Consider the following 26058-nt stretch of genomic DNA (forward strand, 5'->3'; position numbering starts at 1 on the left):
CTCGCTTATCCATGTAAATAAATTTTGGAGGCAATCGGGGTAAAGTGACTCGCCCGGGATCAAAGCGAGGGTCCTCCGGACTTCGTGGGCTGATTTCACTCAGCCGTATAAAAATCAAACACCAGCCCCTCCTCTCCCTAACGTACGACCGCTCTCCGTTTTCGTTCGTGGCGTTTTGCAAAGTGGGAATGAAATATAATCGGAAAGCTCCCGTCTGCCGGCAAAAAGCCGAGGAGCCGCCGCTAGATCTGACCCTTCGCCATTTTACCGAGACGACTAACGGGGAAGAGAAAAATCTGCGCCTGCGCCTGGCTGCACGCGCACGCGCTCGAATCCCTTCCGTACCTGAGACGGTTGAACGGCTTCCGAACCTGTAAAGTCGAGGTGAGGGGAGGGAGGGTTTAGAACGGATCCGAGGGATGATTGGCCAACCCACTCATCTCCCCGCCCCTCAATCTTTCTCAGCCTCGTTTTGAAAACATGCACCGGCTCGTGATTGGCCGGTATGATCCTCAGCTTCACCTGAATCCTACCAATGAAAAGATAGGCTCGCAGGGCCTGTCGGGAAAGGGAGCCGGCCTATAAAAAGGCCTGGGCCGCAAGGCCTCCTCTGTTAAGGATACTGCGAAGGGCTGTTGGCGTAGTATTAAATCTTTTACTTTGGGATCTGGAAGGGGCGGCCGGTTATCTTGGGAGGCGCTGCGGGAACATGGCCGAGGGAGACAATCGCAGCAGCAACTTGCTGGTGAGTGGCCCGGAAGCCCGTAGCAGAGACAGGACCCAGGCCTTCCCCCCGCTGGGTTAGTTACGTGCCGCGGCCGACCTAGTAGACTGGTCGCGGGCTGGAGGAGGATCTTCATCACCGTCCTCCCTCCTCTGCTAAATACTGAGTACCGTTGGTTGGGCCTCGAGGCGTTTGGCTGTCTTAACTTCCCGAGTGGAGCCTACGCTGGGCGGGGGGCGGGGGGAGGGGCGGGCTGAAGGCCTTGGTTTAGTCGTCGGAAGAAGGTAGGCGTTTGGAAGGGGGGATGGATGGATGTGAGCAAAATGAGGCAGTAAATCCCACCTGATCCTGCCGTGCCCTCCGCCCCTGTCCAGGGAAAACGTCGAGGTTGAGCAGAAATAGAATTTTCCTCCAGTTTCGGATGAGCTCAAATAAGGGTGGAGGCTTCTTGCTGCAGGGAATGGGGGTCGGGCCGGGGGAAGTCGGAACGGACCGCTGATGGATTATTTAACGGGTGATTTTTGAAGAGCAAAATAGCTTGCGATTTGACCGGGATTTCGATGTAAAGCGGTCACGGGCTCTCCGAGCTGCAAAAGGGTCTTCGAGATGACCTGGGCCAACACCTTTTTAGAAATGAGAAAACTCCGATCTGGAGGTACCCATTGACGGGCCAAACTGCTTAGAAAACCTGGGGGCTCTTTCCTCTCTGCGCCTTGGAAGGTCTCTCCGTTTCATTGAAGAGAGTGGAGATGGAAAACCTTTGAGTTTGACATAGCAATCTTTAGGCCTGGAGGATTGTGGGGAGGAAGCTCAGAGAGCGGCCCCTTCACCCGAGGAGAGTGAAACTCACAAAGTCCTAGAGTATTTCTCGTCTGACTAATTCTAAGTGATTCTTAGAAATAGCCGGCGATGCTAGTTCTGTTGTGTTGTGATTTTTCAAATTACTTGTCGGTAATTTGCGTTTCTCAAATTCCTCCACAAACTGCAAGGGGAAGTTTGTGTGGAGCTTAAGAGAGAGCGTCCTAATTTGATGAAATCAGGCGTCATCTACTTTAAGTATAAATGCAATATGCCTCTGTTTCGAGTGATGTTAAAAATCTATGGTTTCTTGTTACGAGAAAGTTGTTTCGAAAGTTGAAGGCTGTCTGGAAAATCTTTAAAAATTGAAAGATATCTTAGAGACCTTCTTACTCCAAGAAAGATGTAAATCCCTTTGATTACCATAATTGATGGGTTTACTAAAATGGCAATTTTTGTTTTAAAAACTACCGAGACCTGAGCCTTTGATAAAGTTACACTAAATAAAAATTTAGCCTTTTAGCCTAATGACTTTATAAATGTTTTGATGCCTTTTATCTTTATATCACCTACATTTCCCACTTTATCTCTTTCCCATCTTCCCCCTAGAGAGTCATCTCTTACATCGAAGAAGAAAAAAACAGTTCAACCAGACTAATCAATACATCAAAAATGTCCCGACATCATACACAGTGTACCACACCCAGGTGTCTTCTGTCTTTGGGTCTGAGCTTGGTCTTTATCATTTCACAACAGTTTTTCATTGTTTTCTTATTTTTCTTGCGAACGTTGTTGCGGTCATTATTTACATTACGCCATTTTGCTTACTTCCTTTACTTTCAGTTCATAAGTCTTTTCATGCTTTTCTACATTCATATCCTTCTCATCGTTTCTTTTGGCACAGTATTATTTCATCACACTGATGTGCCACAACTTGTTTAGTCAGTTCCAGTTGATGGAAATAGACTTTATTTCCAGCTCTGTGCTTCTACAAAAAGTTCTGCTATAAATATTTTGGTATATATGGGCAGTCTTTTTATCATTGACCTTTGGGTGACCCCTATGACTTTCTTAAAAATTAGAACTATTGACTAGTTTCAGCTGAGGATAGATATTTTATCAACACTGTAGTGCCAGGAAAGAATTTAGCTTTCAGTTAGCCACAACTGCTGTTAAGAATGTTGTAATGACCGTTTTAAGTATTTATTGTACACAGGCTGCAGAAACTGCCAGCCTGGAAGAGCAGTTACAAGGATGGGGAGAAGTGATGCTGATGGCTGACAAAATCCTTCGATGGGAAAGAGCCTGGTTTCCCCCTGCCGTGGTGGGCGTGGTTTCTTTGGTATTCCTGTAAGTGAGCTTTGAGGTTGCACCTTTATTTAAGCCTCTCCTTTGATGCAGTGTCCTAAACCCTTTGTAACGTATAATCTGTAAAGAATGTCTTTTCTTAGATCAGCTTTCTCACATTCCATTATTTATGTAAACTTTGTTTTATCATGCTCTATCGCATTTATCATGTAATGTGTATTATAATTGTATTGGTGCTAAATTCATCTACTGGACTTTTAAGTTCTCTGAGGTGTTGGACTCATGCCTATTACCTCATCACAACTTTGCATCTACTCCTTCATCTAACTCAGTGCTTTGTTTGCAGTGAATGCTTTTTATATTTTTGTTGATTTTATGGAATAAACTGTGTAGTAATCTGACATTTAAATCTTGTTTTCTTTTTTCTTTAATAGTTTGATCTACTACTTAGATCCATCTGTTCTTTCTGGTGTTTCCTGTTTCGTGATGTTTTTGTGTCTGGCGGACTACCTTGTACCCATTCTTGCTCCTAGAATATTTGGCTCCAATAAATGGTAAGTTAAATAATACTTCAGTAACTCAAGGAGGAGAAGTTTGTTGTCATATTAGGATGCCTAGTTTAATTGCTAGCTTGTGTGTCCAAGATTCAGTTTAATATTCATCAGGAGAATAGAGGAAAAATGGTTAAGTATCTTATAGCGGGAAAGACACTTGTGGCTAGTGGAGAGAATTCCTTTTGAGAAATACAACTAAATTAAAGATATTAAGGAGTTAGTCAAAACTCACTTAATTAGTCCTTGAAAGAAGTGTAACCTCTGCTGAAAATATATTGTTTGTTGTGAATGTGTTCCTTTTTTTTTCTAAGTTACTATGTATTTTCTGTAGTATATCTGAAAACACATCCTGAAAAACAAGCTGATTTTTCACCATAAAATCTGAACTACAGTAATTTACAAACAAATGCTGTTAATAAAAAGCAAGCTACTGTAGTGAGTAGAATGAGCTCCAAACTAGGAGGTCAAGGAACCTGAATTCAAGAACCAGCTCTGTTAGTAACTATAGCTGTGTGACTTCAATCACTTCTCTGGGTTTATATTTATAGTTTGGACTAGATGGTAGATACATTCCAGATCTATGTTTCTGTCCTTGACTATTACATGAAATTGTGACTACACTTATTAAAAGTCTATGGGTCTTATTCTTTCATTTCATATAAAAGATTTTTTAAAAAATCTTCATGTAAGCTTCTAACTAAATCCATAACAAATTAATGAAAGTGTCAAAAATGAGATGAGGTTTTCAACATAATGGTTCATTATCAACTCAGTTTGTGTTTGAGATTTTCTTTCTTAGCATTTTTTCATTTTTGTTTTTCATTTACCATGAACAAATCTATTTTTTTCCTGCTACCTAATCTTTTTCTTCCTTCTCCTTTCTTCAAGAAAAAATACTATAATTTGTTAAATCATCCCCCAGCTGGTTTCTACCTGCATTTATTTATGTATGGGTATTGTTTCTAGTTCTTTGCCACCACAAAATGAGCTCCTATAAATATTTTTGTATTTATGGGTCCTTTTCTTTCTTTGGTCTTTTTGGGATTGTAGACCTAAGGGTATCTTTGGGCCTAAGGGTATGCACAGTTAAACTTTTTGGGCATACTTCCGTTTTCCAGAATGGCTGGTGTAGCAGTTTTATATAAATGTCCATGGGTATGCACTACACATACACTTCTTTTTATCATATAACAAATAAAAAATGGTATTGTACATAACCCCAAAATACAAGCCATTTTATTGTTCTTTTAGTGTTTATTTTTACTACATTGTAAAAATATACTTGCATTTTGTTTAAAAGTGATGAAATAAAGTTGGAGTGGACAAATTTTATAGCTACCATTCCTAAAATTTGATTACTAAATCTATAAAGATTTTTCTCTAAATAAGAGAAAAGGGAAAAACTCCTGAAATACAAATCTCCAAAAATACAAATCACTTCATTCCAGAGTTAGAAAAGACCTTAAGAGGTCAGCTAAGTATAAAAATATCCAACCAGTGGTCATCCTTACTTTGATTAAGGACCTCTAGTAAGGGGAGTCTCACTGTATCCTGATACTGCCCAGCCCTTTTAAATGGCTCTTATTGTTGGGATATGTTATTATCTTTTGAATTAAAATATGCGTTTTTGTAACCTAACCATGATCTGTTCCTTGAAACTTTCTATAAGGCAGCTTTTCAAATACTAGAAAACAGCTGTCATATCTACTCTCAAGTCTCATAGCTAAATATGCCCATTTTCTTTACCGTCTAATATAGCGTAAACTTAAGGCTCCTTACCCATTTTATTCTCTCTACTTTGAATATACCCTCTTAAAGCATTATAAAATGTGATGCCCATAATTGACCTGAGTAGTCTACATATGATCTGACTACGACAAGAATATAGTTGGACTACCTCCTTCCTCATTCTGGATCCTGTAGCTCTTAAGGCAACCTAAAATGTCATTTGGATGCCGTCTCATTTGACTTACTTTAAGCATTCAGTCCACTAAAACTCCCAGATCTCTTTTAGACAAACTTTTTTTTTTTAGACTTCCCCCATTTTGTATTTCTAAATTTGATTGTTTTAATCTGTTATCCATGAAGTTGTGATTTCTGGTTAACAAACCCAAGTGTAAGATTTGATTAGGTTTGGGCATTTGCTGTTTTCTGGTTCTGTGTCATCTTTCCCCCTTTCCATGAACTTCATACCCACATCTACACTCTTCTCAAAATTACCTTTTCTCTATTTTATGTATACTTCTATGTGTAAAGCTCCTGGAGAGGTCAGGGACTTTTTCGTATGTGTCATTGTATCCATTCCTGCCACAAATAGACACTTGATAAATGCTTGAATAATGAATACATTAACCCCACCCCTCCCCAAAAAAAACCCAAAGCACTGTGTTGTTTCTTTTTCTAAATTTAATTTTTTTTTTAATTCTAATTTTATTAAACCTGGTAAATCAACAAACAATAAAAAAATTTAACCAAATGTTGACCAGCCATCTTTAGATTGAGACTCGAGTGAATTGTTTTAAAAAAACTGATTTGTGAAATTTTCCCTTGACATCACACTTTTAAAAATGTACACCAGTACTCATGATGAGAGAGCTATCTACATCCAGAGAAAGAGCTATGGAGTCTGAATGCAGATTGAGGCACACTGTTTGCTCTCCTTTTTTTTCCTCTTTTTTTTTTCTCTCTTTTTTGGTTTTGTTCCTTCTTTCTCATGATTCATTCCATTGGTCATAATTCTTCTTTACAACTTGACTACTGTGTAAATAAGTTTAATGTAAAGCTATATGTAGAAGATGTATTGGATTCCATGCGGTTTGAGGGGGGAGCAGGGAGTGGAGGGAGGGGAAGAAAATCTGGAACTCAAAATTACGCGGAACTGAGTGTTGTAAACTAAAAATAAAAAATCTTAATTTAAAAAAAAAATGTACACCCCAGAGCTTAACAGTAACCTACTGCAGAGGAATCATGTCTGTGACTTGGGTGGTTGAGGCAGGAGAGAAAAGGCCCATGATCTACTTAATTATTATTAACATTTTTCTTCTATGCCAAGGACAGTGAATAAAGAAAAAGCAATTTTTCTCAGTTAACAGAACCAATAAGAGGTTAAATAAATACAATTTGATTAAATTGCACTTTCATATTTATCTAATAAAGGGAATAGCTTCATGGATTGAGAATTTAATCACTACTGACTCAGCATCTGACATATAAAGCATAATATATAGTACTTTGAATGTGTAATAGTTTTTAGTGGGGAATCGTATGGCCTAATTTCTACACAGTAGAAGCTGTGTTTACACCAGTAATTCACCTTAGGTCATTCAGTTAAAGTGTTGATAATAATGAATGCCATAGATTTAGAGTTGGAACAGACCTGAGAGGCTAAGTCTAACCCTCATTTTAAATGATAAAACAGGCTTAGGGAGAGTAGGTGATTTGCCAGGGTCACATAGAGAGTAAGTTCCTGAAATTAGATTTGAACCCAAGTCTTCATCATTCAAGTGGAACATCCTATCCATCGGTTTTCTGATGTTTAACAAAACTGTACTTTTTTTAAGTAAAAATTTGGTAGAAGATGAATGTGACTTGGGTGGGTAAATGTCATTATGATACTGGTGCTGAAAAATAACTTTTGTATTAAAATGTTTATTTAAAATGGCATATGTAAAGCACTGTGCTACTCCAGACCAGAAACATCACAACTGTGTACTGCTGTGTAACAACTGTGTAACTGTGATCTAACTGAATGCCTACTCAGAATTAAAACAAGAAGCTCTTGATTCCTTAGAAGACAAGACAAGACAAAGGCCCCCTGTAGCAGCACTTTGGAGGAAGTCAGGAGTTCTGCAAGGTATAGGGAAGGCACAAGTACATTCCAGAGTGATGGATTCTCATTTATAGGAAGCAACTTAACAGACCAGTTTGAATAAAATAGACTGCTTGAAAAAGGGAATAACAGAATATTGGCAAAAAATAGTGGGAGCCAGATTGTGGAGGGCTGCAGGAAAGAGGGAGTCATTGAAGATTTTGAGTAGATGTATAAGTCAGGTGTAGGCTTTAGGAATGTTAATAAATTTTAGCTTTCAATTTTAGGGTACCGTGAAAGCTTAAAATGCAGAAATAAAGATGGTTCAGTTTGTGTAGGATATCCAGGAGTAAATTTATTTTAAAGGTGACATTACATTGAATATAGACCTTTTTGCCATTGATTAGAAACTTTGCAACCCTTTCTTCCTTCCGTGGGAACTTAGACTGAGGCTGGAAAGCCACATACCCCTCTTACACGGGCAGCCTGTGACTCTGCAAGATCTTCTCATATAGTAAACCATTGAGAAAGTTAGTGTTTTAACAATCCAGCTAGCAGCTGCTGTGGGGGGTGTAAGACCAACAACAAGAATGCTACCAGCATGCTGCAAAAGCACAGGTTCTTTTGATCTGCTTAACTAAGGAAAGCTACGTTAAGGGGTTGACAAGCTTACTTCAATTCAGCATCCAAATATCATTCACTTAGTTCAGGGGAAAAGACCAGCACCCTGAACTTCAGAGCAAAATACAAACAAAGTACAAACATCGACTGACAGACTTTGATTCAAATCCCAATACATAGTTACCAGAGTTCAAAGTCTCAGCATCTGGGTTTACGAGCTGGAGGGCTCCTTGGCTACAGCTGCCCGGAGTCTCTAGAGCATCAGCACCATCACGAGAGAGAGCCCTGTGCAAATGGCTCTGTCTTCTCTTCTTATAGGGTTTCAGACGTCTTCAAACGTCATCTGAATGACCAGAACTTAGGCTGCTATGATTGGCTCTTGAGTTAGCCCTTTCCCTTAGGACCCTGGGAGGTTCACATCCATATAGATTGGGGTTAACACCTAATAGAGGTTAGAGTCTGGGGCTTAGCACTTAGTAAGACTCAGTGAAATACACTGAATTACTCAAAGGAAACAAAAGCCAAACTTTTCAAGGGCACTTGTTGAACTAAGTGCTAAGAGCCCATTTTCCTTACCAACACAGTTAAGTGGCTCTTTGAATTAATGAGGTTTACACAGCATGGTTCTGGAGCCACATAATTGTATCAGAACTTCTACATGTATAGGATAAAATATTTTGCTTTGTTGTGGTTCTTTGCCAAATTTTGCTTTAGTAGAAAGAATCTTAAAATGTAAGATGACAAAATTGTGTCTATGACTTCCTGTTCTATATAAAACAGAAATTTGCTTACAGTAAAAGTGGGGTGCTTGGGTGTTACTATTTCACTAGGACTACTGAGCAGCAGCAAAGATTCCATGAAATTTGCAGCAATCTAGTGAAGACACGGCGTAGAACTGTTGGCTGGTGGAGACGCCTCTTCACCCTGAAGGAAGAAAAACCTAAAATGGTACTTGTTTTTTGACACTTGTTTAGTATGCCTTCTAATCTGACTTCAAAGTAGCATCATATTCGTGTGGGGGTTTTTGTTAGTAATGTTTGTGCCATGCAAGTCAGAAAGTTACATTATCTCTACTTGGCTGTTTTGGGGTAATGTTTCCTCTTGTGGATAAAAATGTTTTCCTTATTTTTTTCTATTCTTCTTTGCTGAAACAAAAGTAAAATGCCTGTACTGTATTTAGAATAAATATCCCCTTATAAAATTGCTTCACTTTTACATGATAGGAAGAGTCTTTTGGGTAGCAGGGGTTAACTTCTGAACTAATACAGTTGCCCTCCACATCATGGGGGTTAGGGGCACAGTGCCCCCAAGATCTGGAAATTCTGTATAAAGTGTTTTGGCCTTCCATTTCTACAAGAAAAGAGGTCTGAATTTTTTCTTTTTCTCTTCTGGGGTATTTAATAGCACCTTATTGTAAAATTTGGGTTGATATACCATACTATACGTGTATTTTATGCACATCTGATTTTCAAAACTTTTTCTGTGCCGTGTGCTGGCAAAGGAGGGTCATCTGTGGCTTCCACAAAACTCCCATTTAATTTCTTAGGCTGATCTGCAATATATTGAAATTGTGATGGGTTAAGTCACGATGTGGAAGGAATAACTAGTGATTTGGTTTACATTAGGAGGTCTGAGTAAAGAGCGAAAATAGAACATTTAAACATAGATAATTTGTGTTTGCTTTGTGGTAATAACGAAATCCTAAAGAGCTTAGGTGTTTCAGGTATCCTACCTCTGTAAACAGGGAATTCTTCTTCATTTTTATTTTTTAGTACTTCATGACCATGATTGTTTCCCTTGCTGCCGTTGCTTGGATTGGACAGCAAGTCCACAATCTTTTCCTCACCTACCTTATTGGTAAGTTGTTTTAGAGACTGAACCAAAGGGGTATGCTAAGACATGAGAAGGGCCCTGACCTCAAGGAGCTAATATTCTACAAGGAGGGAAAAAAACATGCACATATATAATTGCATATAAATAAATACGAGGGTAAAGTTTTGGGTTTTTTTGGTTTTGGCACAGATGCTAACAGCTAGGGGGATTGGAATGCTTCACGCAGAATTTGGCCCTGGAGCAGAGTTCTGAAGGAAGGAAACAGAATTTTTTTTGGGGGGGGGGGGGGGGCGCTGGAGGAAGGCAGGGTAATTGGGTTTAAGTGCCTTGCCCAAGGTAACACAGCTAGTAAGTGGCAAGTGTCTGAGGCCAAATTTGGGGTCTTCCTAACCCCAGGACTGGTGCTCTATTCACTGCACCACCTAGTTGCTCCCCCTTTTTTTAAGTATTAAGTACTTTTTAAAAAGAAACTTAAATATTGGAACTTAAATACAAAGAAAAGGGATAAAAAGCATATCTTGTGCATAGCAGAACATAAGAAAGGATTCAGAGTATGTAACGATAATTTCGTTTCAAGAAAGCCTGTATGAGAACTATTACATGTTATGTTGATAGTTTCTTTTGTTCTCTGCTATGCACTTTTTACTTTGTTGGGTTTTTTTTTTTTTGCCTCCTTCCCCCCCCCCCCGCCCCCAGGCTATAACTAAGTGTGGGTAGAAGTGCTCTTGGAGCTCAGGAGAGAGACCCAGATTTGAGAGTCAGCTGTATTAAACCCATGGGAATTTGTGAGTTGATTTAGTTGAGTTGATAGAATATAGCGAGAGAACAAGAGGTCCCAGAACAGAGCCTTGTAGAATCTCATTTAGGAGTTGTGATATGTATGAAAAACCAGAAAAGGTCTGGTCAGACAGGAAAAGAACAAAGCGAGAACTATCTCAAAAACTCCCAAGAATTTCCAATGTATCTAAGAGGAAGGGATGTTCGATGGTGTCAAAAGCTGGTAACTTTGGGAGAATAGTTTCTGTTGACATAAGAGGTCAGAAGTCAGATTGCAGAGAAAGGAGAAGTAAATAAGGAGAGGAAGTGGAGGCAGTAAGTGTGAATAGCTGTTTCAATGAGTTTGTGAAACAGGAGGAATAATGGCTTGAGGAGTAGGGTCTTTGGGGGGTTTTCAGGATGGAGAAGGAATAAAGGAACTGAAGATTGTAAAGGAGGGTGATTATGGGGGCACGCTGCTAGAGAAGATGGGGACATGGTGAGGTCAACTTGGGTACATATAGACAAGGATGACTTTAAGAAGATAGGTCCCCTAGTCAGAGACAGATACAACAGAGAAGTGAATGAGGCATGTTAAGGGGTTTTGAGATGGAGAAAAGAGATGCTTAAAATGATGTTAGGTCTTTTCCAGGAAAGTGAGGCAAGATCTTTAGAGAGGAAGAGATGGTGTGTGGGAAATTTGAGGGAAGAAAATGGCTTTAAACAGCCTTTGTGGGGAGTGGCTTAAAGAATCATTGAGGAAGAAATGAAAAAGATTGTCTTGTTTTGAAAGCACAGTTGAGATTAGACAGCATAAATTCATAGGGAACCTAGTCAGATTAGTTGTGTGATTTCTCCCAGTTCAGCAGCATGAGTAGAAGTGGAGGAGGTAAATGATGGAAGCTAGTCTGGGTTTGAGGTTTGGTTAAGTTGGTAGCATGGATAGGACAGAGGAATGGGATTCAAGAGTAAAGGACAGTAAAGAGTTGAATCGGTTAACTGTTAGATGGAAAGAGAGACAATTAGAGGCCAACTCAGCTGTTAGTTTAAAAAAAAATGTTTACATAAAGAATGCTACCTTCCTTTTGACAGAGGTAATGGGCTCAGGATGCATGCAAAATGAGGCATTTTTTGGACACAACCACCATAGGAATTTGTTTTGCTTGATTATGTATGCTTGTTAAAGGGGTTGCTTTACTCAAGGAAAATCATTTTTTAAAAGGAAAAAATTAAAAATAAATATGTGAGGTACTTTCAGAGATAGAGAAAAATATGAACTAGTTCTTTAAAAACTCTGTAAATACGAGGAGAGATATAAAACAAGCATATGTAACCATAATATGAAGCATATTTTGATACATGTTGCTTAACTTAATTTCTTTTTGCTTTTAGTAACTTTCTTGCTGCTACTTCCTGGACTGAACCAACATGGAATCATTTCAAAGTACATTGGAATGGCCAAAAGGGAGATAAACAAGCTCCTCAAACAAAAGGAGAAGAAAAATGAATGATGCATCTCTTTCATTGAGTATCATAAATGTGACATAGTGTCCTTGGGAACAGTTTCTACAAAGTATGTGTACTAAAATGTTGCAGAAGCACATTTTTACTTTCTCATTTAACTTCTGATTGGCTCTTGATATGAATTTGAGACTGACAAGTTGAAAGGGCCTATGCATTGTGTCTTTGTATAAAGTTGAACAGAATGTGTCTTCACTGATTAATATTGATAACATGGAAAATAGCTGTCTGTGAAATGGCCCCCTCTGGACTTGTTCTTGTTTCATCACCCAAGGTTAACTGAACTGGCATTTTTAGATAACTAAACCCTCTAGGATAGTAGTTTAGTAATTCACTAGTATAGTAATTCACTTTAGTCCTTTAGAATGTTAACAGTAACTTGAGTAATACAGTCCATCTTAAAGTGGAAAATCTCAGGTTAAACTTCCTCCTAGAGAAATAGTGGTGGTCTGTGGGTATAGAAAGTAGGTTTCACATCCTGCTTTGAGAAGTTGGCTCCATGGATATAATGACCAATTTTGTCACTTCTGACAAAGAGACCAATTAGCATTAATTTTCCATTCCTATTCATTATCATGGAGATGCCTACAGAATTACTTAAAAGATGGTTTGGTTAATGTTTTGCCCCTATGGAACACCTTGGCAGTGTGCAGAAATTAGATCATTGCTGCCACGTAGCAGTCTGGCACGCTACTGTCAGTCACTCTTGTGCCCTCACATTTAAGAAACAGTAACTTCTATTTAATAAGTCATTGAGAAGGTTCATTATAGTACCTCCTAAATAGAGTTCCACTGTTATAATTATCTAAATCCTTGGCCTGGGGGAGAGGGCAAAGGAATAACTAATGAGTAGAGTCACCATTAGGTAAAAACTTTAGAAACGAGTTGTGGCCAATAGTATTCACTCCTAGCTCTAAAACCAAACAGTAAAACTTACCCTTAAATTTGTGAAGACCCACTCTAATAGATGATACATCTCATGAGATACTATTTAAAATTTTCAGACTTATGACTCATTAATAGTTAGAAGACACTGCTGTCACCATGGCTTTAATATAAAAACAAGTGATTGCCTGTGTCCTTTTCTTTGACCACTCCATAGAGAATGAAAGGGCTATTGGTAAAAGTATGCTAGAAAGTCTGCCCCCCCCTCCCCCGTTCGTATGTTTTGAATTTACCAGGTATTAAATTATATTCACTTTCATAGCCAGAAATTGAGGTAGCTTTGAATTTGAATAAAGAAACCTCTGAAGCTTGCAGCACTTCTTCTCCACCAACACCCTGCCCCTTGTGAAAAATGTCAAGGAATGTTTAGAAACAATATTTAAAATCTTACTAACTATGATATAGTTTTGTGAATTTAATTGCACTGAAATTATAAAAAACTGGGCTGTGATAATTTATGTTCTAACAGTAAACTTTTGTTTTCAGAATACTACTGTAGCCAGGGAGCCCATGTAGCATGATTAGTTTTATGAATGTTGTCTGATATACAAACCACCTAGAAAATATTGCATTGATTTCCTCTTGTAAATAAGCCTGTCTTCATAGTTGGTTTTGTGTGTTGTACTGATGACCTCTACTGTTTTAATCCTGTATTATTCCTTCTACTGTGTTTTGTGTAGGAAGAAACGGGGAGAGAATAAAGAAGGATGAGAAAGAATAAAAAAATTAAACTCTTTACTTACATTCTAGCATATTTTTAAAGCTCAACCAAGAAAATTATCTAATCAAACTTAAATCTTTGTGTTGATGAGTTACCTTGAATTCACTATAATATTACAGGTACTTACTATAAAGGGTCTGTCTTAGAGCTTATATAAGCCAGTTTGTATAGCAAAGAGCGTTCTGGGTTTTAAGGTGGTCTCCATGACATAGTCCTTGAGGAATAGTGTTAGTTTGGCCCAAGTGGGCCAATTTAGTTGAAACATAAGCGTGAAAGGGGAGTAACGTGAAGCAAGCCTGGGAAGGTAGGCACTCATTTCTGGCACTAGGCTATAAATGCCAAACTGAGGAGTTTGTATTTTGTCCCAGAGGTTCAATTGCTGCTGCTGTTTGTCCTTTGTTCTTGAAGAAGACCATGGCATGCGAGTGAATTGGATTTAAGTGAGGGAGGGCTGTTGCAAAGTCACCAGCCTCACTTTCTCCTTCAGAGCCATCTGGGTCCAGTGGCCAGATATGGATCAGGACAACTGAAGATGGCCCTAGATGCACTGGGGGACCTTGGCTTTTTTAGGCTAAGGTCTTTGACCGTCTCAGTTTGACTAAAGCAGCAACCATTCGGTGATATAAATGAGGCAAAGAATGGTCTCTTTAAAAAAGAAAGCTAGATCTGGTAGGGGAAGACCCTCAGGGTTTCTGGGGAAAACAGAAACAATTGTTATTTACATTCATTCTGAGCCAGTCTGGGCCCAAACTGTGATCAAGTAGGGCTTGGTCCCAGATCACAGTGATTTGGGGTTAAGGTGGTTCTTTTAGAGAAAAAAATGAAAATGTAAAAAAGTTTCAGAGATTAAAATTTACATTGCCTTTGGGCAGAGAAGAAAGAAGAAACAAGTCTGCCTCAACTGGAAGTTTGGTCCCTAATGGGCAGCTCCTTTTCTACTCAGAGAAGTTGCTGTTTGTCCTTTGTTCTCAGAGAGCACCATGACATCAGGGAGGTGGTGCCATGACATGCAAGTGAATTGGATATAAATGAGAGAGGGCTGTGCAAAGTCACCAGCCTCACTTTCTCCTCCAGAGCCTTCTGGGTTCAGTAGCTAGATATGGATCTGGACAACTGGAGATGGTCAGGATGCAGTGGGGGACCTTGGCCTTTTCGAGCTCAATAGGGAAGGAGCCAGAGAAGGTTCCTAAGCAGCAGAGCCATGTGGTTAACTTGAGTGTCAGGAATACCCTTTGACAACTGGAGAAGGGAGCAGAGAGAGGAAGTGAAGGGAACAATTGGGAGCATTACTTCAGTAGTCAAGGTGAGAGATGATTTGGGGGATACTGATGTTTTTAAGAGAGACTGAAGAAAGAAAAGAACTTGGTAATTGATGGATGAATGGGAGAGAAGGTTGGGGAATGTCAGTGAGAGTAGTCAAGGATGACTTCTAGGTTGTGAGGTTGAGTTATAGGTTCCCAAAGTGGGGGATACCGCCCCCTGGGGGGCTGGTAGTAGCCTCGGGTGCAATTGGTGGGGTGGGGGGGGGGGCGCGTTGAATAAAAAAGGGGCCAGGGAAGCATAAGGAAAGAAGAAGATTGTAAAAAACTGTTCCGTGCGTGTTTCATCTGTAGCATAATAGAATTAAAGTCATAGTGATTACATTATTTTCCAAATAAACACACAAGTTATAACCAATTGATGATCAAGTCCGCTGACAGGTCTTAAGCGAGTGTTGGCAGGCGAGTGTGTCATGCATTGTTGGGAAGCCCAGCACGCATTGGCAGGAATATGTGTATGTAATGACTTGTTTCCAATATAATATAAGGTTATGTGACACAATATTGTGTCATCAAAATTTCAATGCAGGAAAAAACCCACAAATTTTCAATAAATTATTAAATTTAAGGTATGTCTTTTTAACATATGTTTTATGGGAAGCAGGAATATATTTTAAAGGAAGCAAATTTTAAAACTGTTGAAGGAAGATTTCCAAGAAGACACTGAGTAAATTTTTTTTTAAAGGGGGCAGTAGGCCAAATAAGTTTGGGAACCTCTGAACTAGAAGAGTGGTGGTACCCTGCACAGAAAAGTGGACATTAGGAGGGATGGGTTGAATTCTTTTTGGACAAGTTGATTATGAACCCTTAGAGGACACCCAGGTGAAGACGTCTAGCAGACTAGCAATAACAGGCCTTGAGCTCAGGAAGAGATGAGGGCTATTGATCTGCACAGAAAGGTAAGTGAAACCAAGGGAGCTGATGAGATCGCAATCTAGAGAGAAAAAGAGAGGACCAAGTATAAAGTCCTGGGCTACACACAAGTAATGGGATAAGACCCTGATGACCCTTCACAAGAAACCAAGCCACAGAGCAGTGTCACAGAAGCCCATGGAGGGGAGAATATTCAAGAATGAATAGAGTATATGGCCAAGGTGATATTCACAGGCTATGAATATGCCAGCCTGGTTCTGAATCGCAAAATATAACAGACTCTCCATGTGGAAGACAGAACCAAAACATTTATTCAAACACCAGAAAGCCAAATCCACAGCAACAAACAAGTCTATGCACAATAACAATGCAAGGGGCACCACCATTCCCAAGCCCTCCCCCTGCTCAGGCCTTCCCACAAACACAAACAGCTAGGGGCTTGCCTGCTTCCTCTCCCTCAGCTCTTAACTGCTCTGACCAACTTCCTTTCAGTTCTTCCTGCTCCACCCATTCAGCAAGCTCATCCCACCACAGGCTTCATGTGACTCGGGCTTCTATGTGACAAGCAGGTCACATGGGCCTATTAATGGATGGGAAAGAGCTTCCCATTAAGCAAAAATGTATTAACAATACACAGAGCATGCAGAGAGGTCAAAAAGAATAGTGTCTGAGAGAAGGTTGTCATTAGTAACCTTGGAGAGAGCAGTTTTATTCAACTGGTGGAAACAGAAACCAGTTTGCATGGAGTTGAGAACTGAGACGTAAGGTGAAAGCAAAAATTAGGTGTTTTTTTTTTTCTGAGTTTGTGAAAAAGTTAGCTTGAGTGACTGCAGTTTTAAGAATAGGAGTTCTGGGCTTCTAATGAAGGCAGCAGAAAAGGAGCCAGTGGATAAGGAGATGAAATTAGGGATGGTCAAGCCGGAGGTAAAGGCAACAGTTGCCACAATATACCCAGGTGAGCTCCAAACGGATACATCGTCCCCCGGTAAATAAGCAAAGAATAAATTAGTTCAGATCTCTGGGTAGGGAAAGGCTTCGTGACCAAACAAGGAATGGGGAGGATCACAAAAGAGAAAACAATTTTGATTATGTATCAACTTGTTTTTGTACAAACAAGACCAATGCAACTGCCATTAGAAAGGAAACCACTGAGGGAAAATATTTACGGCCCATTTCTCTGATTAAGTTCTCATTTCTGAGACCCTATGCCAAGATCCTTCTCTCCCCACCACCCAACTTCCCCTCTTAGAGTGTAAGCTCCTTGAGGGCAGTGAACTCTTTGCTTTTATTTGTATTTATATCGCCAGCACTTAGCACGGTACCTGGCTGTAAAAACAATGTTGCTAGCAGCTGTTGTGGGGGTGAAAGACCAGCAACAAGAGCACACAGGAGGGCTGCCAGCACACGTTCTTTGATCTGCTTTTCTAAGGAAAGGAACCTTGCAGAGTTAACAATCTCACTTTAGTTAAATATGCATATATTATTCACTTAGTTCAGGGGGAAAAGCCACCATCTTGAACTTCAGAGAGAATACAAACGGACCAAATAATACCAATGAGTATCCAGGCTTCTAGCTTTCTGTCCAGCATCTCAGTACACAGTTACCAGGGAAGCACCAATATCTGGGTTTTCAAGTGGGGAAGGCGGGGGGGGGGGGGAAGGCAGGTGGCTCCTTAACAAGGGCTACCCAGAATCTCATCTGTTCAAATCACACAGAGCCCCAAACAAAATACTAACCTCTTGAGTTTATATACCCTGTTCAGGGTCAAAGAGTGGCACAACCATGCAACTCAAGCCTATGTGAACTAGGCTTTCTTGTTCTTAAGCAAGTCATCAAAGACTCCTGGATTTAATAAAAAAAAAACAAAACAAAACAAAGGCACTTGATTACTTCAGTGCTCCAAAAGGGACAGTAAAAAAGTCCCACCTTAGTTACCAATACACTGGCACAGAGTCGTCACTTAATAAATGTTTACTGACTGACTGGCACTTAGGAACTGATTTCAATTTATAAGAATAAGCCGTTCCTCAACTGATAGGGAAGGGGGATGGGGAGAAGGAGGAGAATAAGCATTTATATAATGCCTGCCGTGTGTCAGGCACTGTGCTTCCCCTGCCCTCCCCCCCCCCAATATTTCATTTGATCTTCACAACAACCCTATGAGGTGGGTGCTGTTATCCCCATTTTCCAGTTGAGGAAACTGAGGCAGACAATTTGAATGACCTGCCCAGGGTCACACAGCTGTGAAGTATCTGAGGCCAGATTCAAACTGGTGCCTTGAGCTCTATCCATTGCACCACCAGCTGCCACCTAATAATGACCAGATAGATGGTCAAATAAAAACAAGCACTAAGAAAAATGCTGCAAATCACTCATAATTAGAGAAATGCAAACGAAAGCCAATACCCTAAGTTTGCCTCGTGACAGTCATTCTCCAGTAGGTAAGTGGGTAGGGCAACTCTCAAAAATGGTATGACAAGTTTTTAGCAGCCATATGGAACAATTGCTCCAAATCAGAAATGCCAATTCCTCAACATGTGAGAGGTGAAAGGATATGAACAGACTTCTCAAAAGAATGGTGAACCATGAATTACCTCATGAAAAAATGCTCCAAGTGACTAGTAACATAAGAAATGAAAATTTAAACAACCCTGAGGGTTCACTTCACAGCCTGGCAAAGATGGCACAAGATGAGAGTAGACAGTACTGGAGGGGTTGCAGGAAGAGAGACAGGCACGCTCCTGAATTTTTGGTAGAGCTATGAATCAGTGCAATTGGAATGCAATTTGGAAGTATGCAGATAAAGTGACTAAAATATTCATCATACCCTTTTTAACCCAAAGATTCCACTACTGGACATATAGCTCAAAGAGGTCATTGACAAGAAAACCTCTATAACATATATGAAAATGTAGCAGTGGGGCAGCTAGGTGGCACAGTGAGTAGAGCACCAGCCCTGGAGTCAGGAAGACCTGAGTTCAAATGTGGCCTCAGACACTTGGCACGCTTACTAGCTGTATGACCTTGGGCAAGTCACTTAACCCCAACTGCCTTGCCTTTCCCCCTCAAAAACAAAGAAACAAACAATAAAATGTAGCAGCACTTTTTGTGATAGTAAAGAAATGAAAACAATAGATATCCATTGATTGAGGAATGACAAAACAAATTATGTCACACGAATGTAATGGAATATTATTGTTCTGTCATGTCCAATTCTTTGTGACCCCATTTGGGGTTTTCTTGACAAATATACTGGAGTGGTTTGCTGATTCCTTCTCCAGCTCATTTTACAGATGAGGAAACTGAGGCAAACAGGGTTAAGTGACTTGCCCTGGGTCATACAGCTAGCAAGTGTCTGAAGCCAGATTTGAATTCAGGAAGATGAGTCTTCCTGATTCCAATCCCCGTGCTCTGCCCACTACACCACCTACCTACCCTATTTATTATTCGGTAAGAAATAATATGAATACAGAGAAGACTTAGCTGAAGTGATGCAGAGTGAATTAAACAGAACCAAGAAAACTACACAATGACTACAACCATGTAAATGGAAAAAACCATCACAAAGTAAAAGTGAACGTTGCAAAATTACAAAGAACAAGTGTAAGCCAAAGAAGAGATAGAAGACCCCGCTCCTTTGCAAAAGTGGCTGGTCATGGATCTTGGAACTTTCCTTTTTTGTTGTTCCAAAAAATTTTGGAATTATTTAGTAATTCGGTTTTTTAAATTTTTCAGTTCCAAATTTTCTCTCTCACTTATTGTGAAAGCAAGAAATGTGATATCAATTTTACATATGAAATCATGCAAAATATTTTCATATTAACCATGCTGCAAAAAATGCAAGAAAAATAAAGTGAAAAAATTATGGTTCAATCTGTATTCAGACTTCATCAGACATTTCTCTGGAGGTAGAATTTTTCATCATAAGTCTTTCAGAATTGGCTTGGGTCATTGTATTGATCAGAGTGTCTGAGTCTTTCATAGCTGATCATTACAATATTGTTCATACTGTGTACAATGATCTGATTTTGCTCATTGCCACAGGGTAGCTGTCGTATGTGTTGTAAAGGCCACTAGAACCTTTTCCATCTTTATCAAGTGCTGACTTTCTCTCATGGCTCTGGAGGAGATAATGAAGTTGGTGACTTTGCACAGCTCTGTCTCACTTAAATCCAATTCACTTGCAAGTCATGGCATCACCTTCCTGATGTCATGGTCCTCTTAGGCAATGAAGGACAAACAACAGCAACAGCATTGCTTGGTCAAAGAGGATGCACAGTTTTATAGCCATTTGGGCATAGTTCCAAATTGCTCTCCAGAATGGTTGAATCAGTTCACAACTCCACCAACAGTGAATTAGTGTCCCTACTTTTCCACATCCCCTTCAGCATTTATCATTTTCCTTTCTGTCATATTAGCCAATCTGATAGGTGTATGGTGGTACCTCAGAATTGTTTTAGTTTGCATTTCTCTATAGTGATTTACAGCATTTTTTCATATGACTATAGAAAGCTTTGATTTATTTTTCTGAAAACTGCCTGTTTATGTCTTTTGACCATCAATTGGGAAATGGTGCTTATTTTCATAAATTTGAGTCAGTTCTCTACATATATGAGAAATAAGGCCTTTATGAGAGAAATCTGCTGTAAAATTTTTTTTCCTCTTCTAGTCTTGGCTGCATTGGTTTTGTTTGTGCAAAACCTTTTTAATTTAATATAATCAAAATTATCCATTGTACTCCGTTAACACATAATTTCTCTTTCTCTCTTGTTTGGTCATAAATTCTTCCCTTATCCATGGATCTGAGAGGGAAAAATTTTCCATGTACCCTTAATTTGCTTATGATATCACCCTTTATGTCTAAACATGTACCCACTTTGACCTTATCATGGTATATGGTGTAAGATGTTGATCTATACCTAGTTTCTAGCAAACTGCTTTCCATTTTCCCCAACAATTTTTGCCAGTGAGTTCTTATTCCAAAAGCTTGGATTTGGGAGTTTATCAAACACTAGATTGCTATGGTCACCTACTACTGTGTGTTGTACTTAATCCATTCCATTGATTTACCACTCTGTTTCTTAGCCAGTACTAGATTGTTTTGATGATTACCACTTTGTATTACAATTTGAGTTCTGATACAGCTAAGCCACCTTCCTTCACTTTTTTTTTCATTGATTCCTTGATATTCTTGACTTTTGTTCTTCTAGTTGAATTTTGTTTCTTCCTAGCTCTACAAGATGATTTTTGGTAGTTTGATTGGTATGGCAATGAATAAGTAAATTAATTTAGATGGAATTGTAATTTTTATTATATTGGCTCATCCTACCCATGAACAATTAATATTTTTTCCAATTGTTGAGCTCTAGCTTTATTTGTATGAAAAGTGTTTTGTAATTGTGTTCATATAGTTCCTAGGTTTGTCTTGACAGGTAAACTACCAAATATTTTATATTGTCTGTAGTTATTTTAAATGAAATTTCTCTATCTCTTCCTGTTGAATTATATGTGGATTAAGATTATATCCTGCAACTTTGCTGAAGCTGTTGTTTCAACTAGTTTTTTAGTTGATTCTCTAGGATTCTCTCAGTTAACCATTATATTGTCTACAAGGAGTGATAATTTTGTTTCCTTATTGCCTATTCTAATTCCTTCAATTTCTTATTGCTATACTTAGCATTTCTAATACAGTATTGAATAAGGGGTAGTGATAATGGGCATCCTTGCTTCACCCCTGATCTTATTGGGAAGGCTTCTAGTTTATTTTAAGATAATGCTTGCTGATGATTTTAGATAGATACTACTTATTTTAAGGAAAGCTCCATTTAGTCCTATGCTTACTAGTGTCAAAAGCCTTTTCTGCATCTTCATTATATCCATACGTAAATCATATGATTTTTGTTGTTTTGGTTATTGATGTGGTCAATTATGCTGGTAGGTTTCTTAATACTGAATCATTGCATTCCTGGTATAAATCCCACTTGGTCATAGTTTATGATCATTGGTATTTATTGCTGTAATCTCCTTGCTAGTATTTTATTTAAAATGTTTGCATCAATATTCATTAGGGAAAATGGTCTGTAGTTTTCTTTCTCTGTTTTTGCTCTTTCTAGTTTACACTGCATATATTTTCAAACTTTTTTGGTATATTGTTCATTTTTTCTTAATCTTCATTTTATTTTTTAAAAAGTATTCTTTGGTATACAAGGTGTGCTTCTGGGAGAGAAGAAAGGGATAGCTCTTTAGAGAAATTTTGGTGCTATAAAGACACTAGATATTTTAATAAAAATAAAGGAAATGCATCTCAGAATGACTAAGCTTTCACCTCACACCCAGCAAATTGGAAAAGATTACACAAGAATAGTCAGTATTGGAGGAACTATGGAAAGATAGGCACACTAAAATACACTTAGTGGAGCCAGGAGGGCCTTAATTTTTTCAGTGAGGGAAGAGGGACATGGAGTGAGAAGAGGAGATAATGCTTGAGTAAACACAATAGGGAAGTTCAATAGTCAGGAAAGAGTAAAAGGAGGGTATACAGTAGTAAGGTACTGCTTGAATAACAAACTTCTGTAGTGCAAACAGTGCAACTGTTTGACTTTCTCCAGTGGCCTTCACACATACAGGAGTGGAGGCAGCAAATGATAGGAGCAATCCAGGGTTGGGATTTGAAAGGGATGGACAATAGGATAATGGGTCAAGAGCTTCAAGGATTTGGAAGGACTGATATAAACTGATGCTGAGTGAAGGGAGCAGAACCAGGAGAACACTGTACATAATAACAGCCACAATGTGCGATGACTGACTGACTTTGATAGACTTGGCCCTTCTCAGCAATGCAAGGACCTAAAACAACTCCAAAGGACTCATGATGGAAAATGCCAACCACATCCAGAGAAAGAACTATGGAGTCTGAAGGCAGAGTGAAGCAGACCATTTTCTTTTTTGTTTGTTTTCTTCTGTTTTTTCTTTCTCATGGTTCCTCCCACTCATTCTAATTCTCCTATACAACATGACTAATGTAAAAATATGTTTAATAGGAATGTACGTGTAGAGCCTGTATCAGATTGCATGCCATCTTAGGGAGGGAGGAGTAGAGGGAGGAGGAAAAAATTTAAAACTTATGGAAGTGAATGTTGAAAACTAAAAATAAATTAACTTTTAAAAAAATAGCTTTAAGGATTGAGAATAGTGTAAATTGAGGTAGAGTGGATAGAGTGCCAGGCCTGAAGTCAGGAAAACTCATCTTTCAGAGTTCAAATCTGGCCTTAGACACTTACTAGCTATGTGACCCTGGGCAGGTCACTTAACCCTGTAAGCCTCAATTCCTTATCAGTAAAATGAGCTGGAGAAGGAAATGGCAAATCGCTCCAGTATCTTTGGTCATGAAGAGTTGGACACAACTGAAACAAACGAACAACAAAAAGATTTTGAAGGGAGGAAAATGAGGCAAAAGCAGAGGTGATGGCCTAGAAGATGGACCCGGAGGAACTTGGTAGCTGATTGGTAGGGTAATGAGAGTAAGGAGTCAAGGATGACATCTAGGTTGTAACTGGAAGAAGGGAGGTGCCCTTTGCCAAAGTGGGGATGTTTGGAAGGCCCAGGGAGTTAGGAGTTGGCAGGGAGGTCAGTGGAATGACTGGAGGTTGTGACAAACACTGAAAATAAGTCAAGGAAGCATGAGGTACAGAGAGGGCTAGAAAGATAGGGAATTATGGTCAGATAGAGAAACTTGAGAGTGAAGGATAGTGGAGGTTTGTGAGTGGTAGCCAGAGAAGGGAGCTTTGGGACTAGATATCCTAAAGCTCAGAACCACAGAAACTCTTAGTGGAGCCACTAGGCAACTGGCAAAGTTAATTTGATTAGCATTTCCATAGAAAGCTGATTTAATTAGTATTCTCTGAGTTAATTGACTTATTAGTGGTATTCCCAAAGTAGAAAAAAGGAGAAATACAAGGGCGGCAAGATGCTAACACTGTCCTGCTAGAATGACTGGATTAGAGGAAATTTATCTTGGATTTACCTTCCAGTCTACAAGGGCAACTGCTGCAGGGCAAGACCCTGAACTAAAGAAATTAACCGACCCAAGGGGGTCTGCCCAATTAACTGCCCAAGGGGCAAGGACAATCAACAAACATTTATTAAATGCCTGCCAAGTGCCAGGCCCTGTACTGAGCCCCAGAATCTTCCCTTCTAAGGTTTCCATCTCTCCACTCTGTAAGTACCTATTTATTTACATATTGTCTCCCTATTAGTATGTAAGCTCCTAGAGGGCAAAGACTTGTGTTTTTACCTTTCTTAACATCCGTAGTATTTAACATAGACCTTGGAGACTGGGAAAGATGAATAGGCTCTATGAAGAAGACTAAAAGAAATTGAGGCTTTTAGGAGACAACCCTGAAGGGGGTATTTAATAGAATGTAACCTGGGTTTCCAAAGATTTCCCACTGCATCCTGGGCCATCTCCAGTTGTCCTGATCTATATCTGGCCACTGGACCCAGATGGCTCTGGAGGAGAAAGTGAGGTTGGTTACTTTGCACAACCCTCCCTCACTTAAATCCAATTCACTTGTAAGTCATGGCATAACCTTCCTAATGTCATGGTCCTCTTCAGGAATGAAGGCAAACAGCAACCTCTGTTGGGTAGAAAAGGAGCTGCCCACTAAGGACTAAACTAGAACTGCCTGCCTTCCTTCCTTTCTTCCTTCCTTTCTTCCTTCCTTCCTTCCTTCCTTCCTTCCTTCCTTCCTTCCTTCCTTCCTTCCTTCCTTCCTCTCTGTCTCTCTCTGTCTCTCTGTCTCTGTCTCTCTCTCTCTCTCTCTCTCTCTTCTTTCTCTCCATCCACACAGGGTATCACACCCTTGCCTGCCGGTACTCTGCCCAAAGATAATGTAGATTTTTAATCTTTTTCTTTCCTTTTCTTTTAAAGACCAGCCTTAACCCTAAATCACTCTGGCTCTCATTGATTAGCCAATAATAGGTTTGGGCCCTGATTGGCTCAGAATGAATGTAAATAGCAATTGCTTTTGTTCTGATCAGAGACCCCGAGGATCTTCCCCTCCCAGATAGATTTTTCCCCCCTCATTTTTTATTAAGCCTTTATCACAGAATAGGCTTTGCCTCAGTCAAACCGAGACCTGTTGAAAAGTTAGTTTGAAAAGGCCAAGGTCTCCACTGCATCCTGGGCCATCTCCAGCTGTCCTGATCTGTATCCGGCCATTGGACCGATGTCTCCAGAGGTGAAAGTGAGGTTGGTGACTTTGCACAGCCCTCCTGGCTTAAATCCAATTGCATGTGGTGGCATCACCTTCCTGATGTCATGGTCCTCTTTGAGAATGAAGCGAACAGCAGCAGCAACCTGCATTTCCAGACTACCCAGAATTTGTTTTGTGTACTGCTGTATATGTGACAAGACAGTGGCGAGAATGCTGTATTTGAGGAGTAGCAGTGGTTACAAACGCTTCAAGGGAAGACACAGAAAAGGAGAGCAAGAAATACTTTTAAAGCTGTAGGTGTGCTACTCAACACATCTTTGATCCCCAGCTGGAGATTTTGAAGAGAGAATTTCCCTTTGGGTGAGATAAGGGTTTCTCTCTAGGTTGGAGCTGAGATCTTATCTTGCTCCCATCAGAAGAGCTCATTCACTTGGGTATTTTTCTTGTTTATTCTAATCTGTATAACTTCTCAGATTTCAAGTTGCTGTTTTGATTGTGTGGTGAGGGCTGTGTCCTTCCCTATCTGCCAAATGTAACATGGAGGTTTCATTGTGTCTCTCAAAAGGAGGCAAAATAGACATCTCTAGCCTCTTCTCCCCTACCCTTCTCCAAGGGAGTCTTTATTTCCTGCCAAGAGGGAAAGCAGGAGGTTGGAGCCAGCTGGGGCCACTGTTGTCTTTAGAGAAAGGGGAGGTACCAGACTAAGATTATCTACTCCTTTAAATATTATTTGTCTAGGGGATATGGTTTTTATGGTTTTCGGATTCTGTATTGATAATTAAGGTGGGACTTTTTTTTTTTTACCGTTTTCTCTTTGAGAATGCTAAAGTAATCAAGTGACTTTGATTAAGTCTTACTAGGTGCTAAGCCCCAGGCCCACACCCTTTCCCTGATTAAGTGTGAAGCCTTTGGACCCTGAACAATATATATAAACTCAGAGGTTATCATTTTATTTGGGTCTCTCACTCACTGGAAGAGTGTTGGTGTGGGGACTCTAGGTAGCTGCTGGAGCCCCCCGGCTTTGAAAAAAACCCAGATATTGGTGCTTCTCTTTTTGGTAA

The 26058-nt window shown here is 39.7% G+C and overlaps 1 protein-coding gene across 1 annotated transcript; it reads left to right on the forward strand.

The window, feature by feature from the left end:
• The first annotated feature begins 367 nt into the window (after positions 1 to 367).
• Positions 368 to 13612, forward strand: ARL6IP1 (ADP ribosylation factor like GTPase 6 interacting protein 1). Its single transcript, XM_036741711.1, has 6 exons — positions 368 to 745; positions 2739 to 2872; positions 3265 to 3384; positions 8644 to 8761; positions 9586 to 9670; positions 11795 to 13612. The coding sequence occupies exons 1-6, from the start codon at positions 710 to 712 to the stop codon at positions 11911 to 11913; spliced, it is 612 nt and encodes a 203-aa protein (XP_036597606.1). The 5' UTR covers positions 368 to 709; the 3' UTR covers positions 11914 to 13612.
• The last annotated feature ends 12446 nt before the right edge of the window (positions 13613 to 26058 follow it).

This window comes from Trichosurus vulpecula, chromosome 1 (assembly GCF_011100635.1).
Source record: "Trichosurus vulpecula isolate mTriVul1 chromosome 1, mTriVul1.pri, whole genome shotgun sequence".
Lineage (NCBI taxonomy): Eukaryota > Metazoa > Chordata > Mammalia > Diprotodontia > Phalangeridae > Trichosurus > Trichosurus vulpecula.

Bases quoted from the DNA above. Each gene is read 5' to 3' on its own strand.
- ARL6IP1 (XM_036741711.1), top strand. From the start codon at position 710: ATGGCCGAGGGAGACAATCGCAGCAGCAACTTGCTG. The intron at 746-2,738 runs GTGAGTGGCCCG...TATTGTACACAG, and splicing joins ATCGCAGCAGCAACTTGCTG to GCTGCAGAAACTGCCAGCCT. The intron at 8,762-9,585 runs GTACTTGTTTTT...TTTATTTTTTAG, and splicing joins AGGAAGAAAAACCTAAAATG to TACTTCATGACCATGATTGT.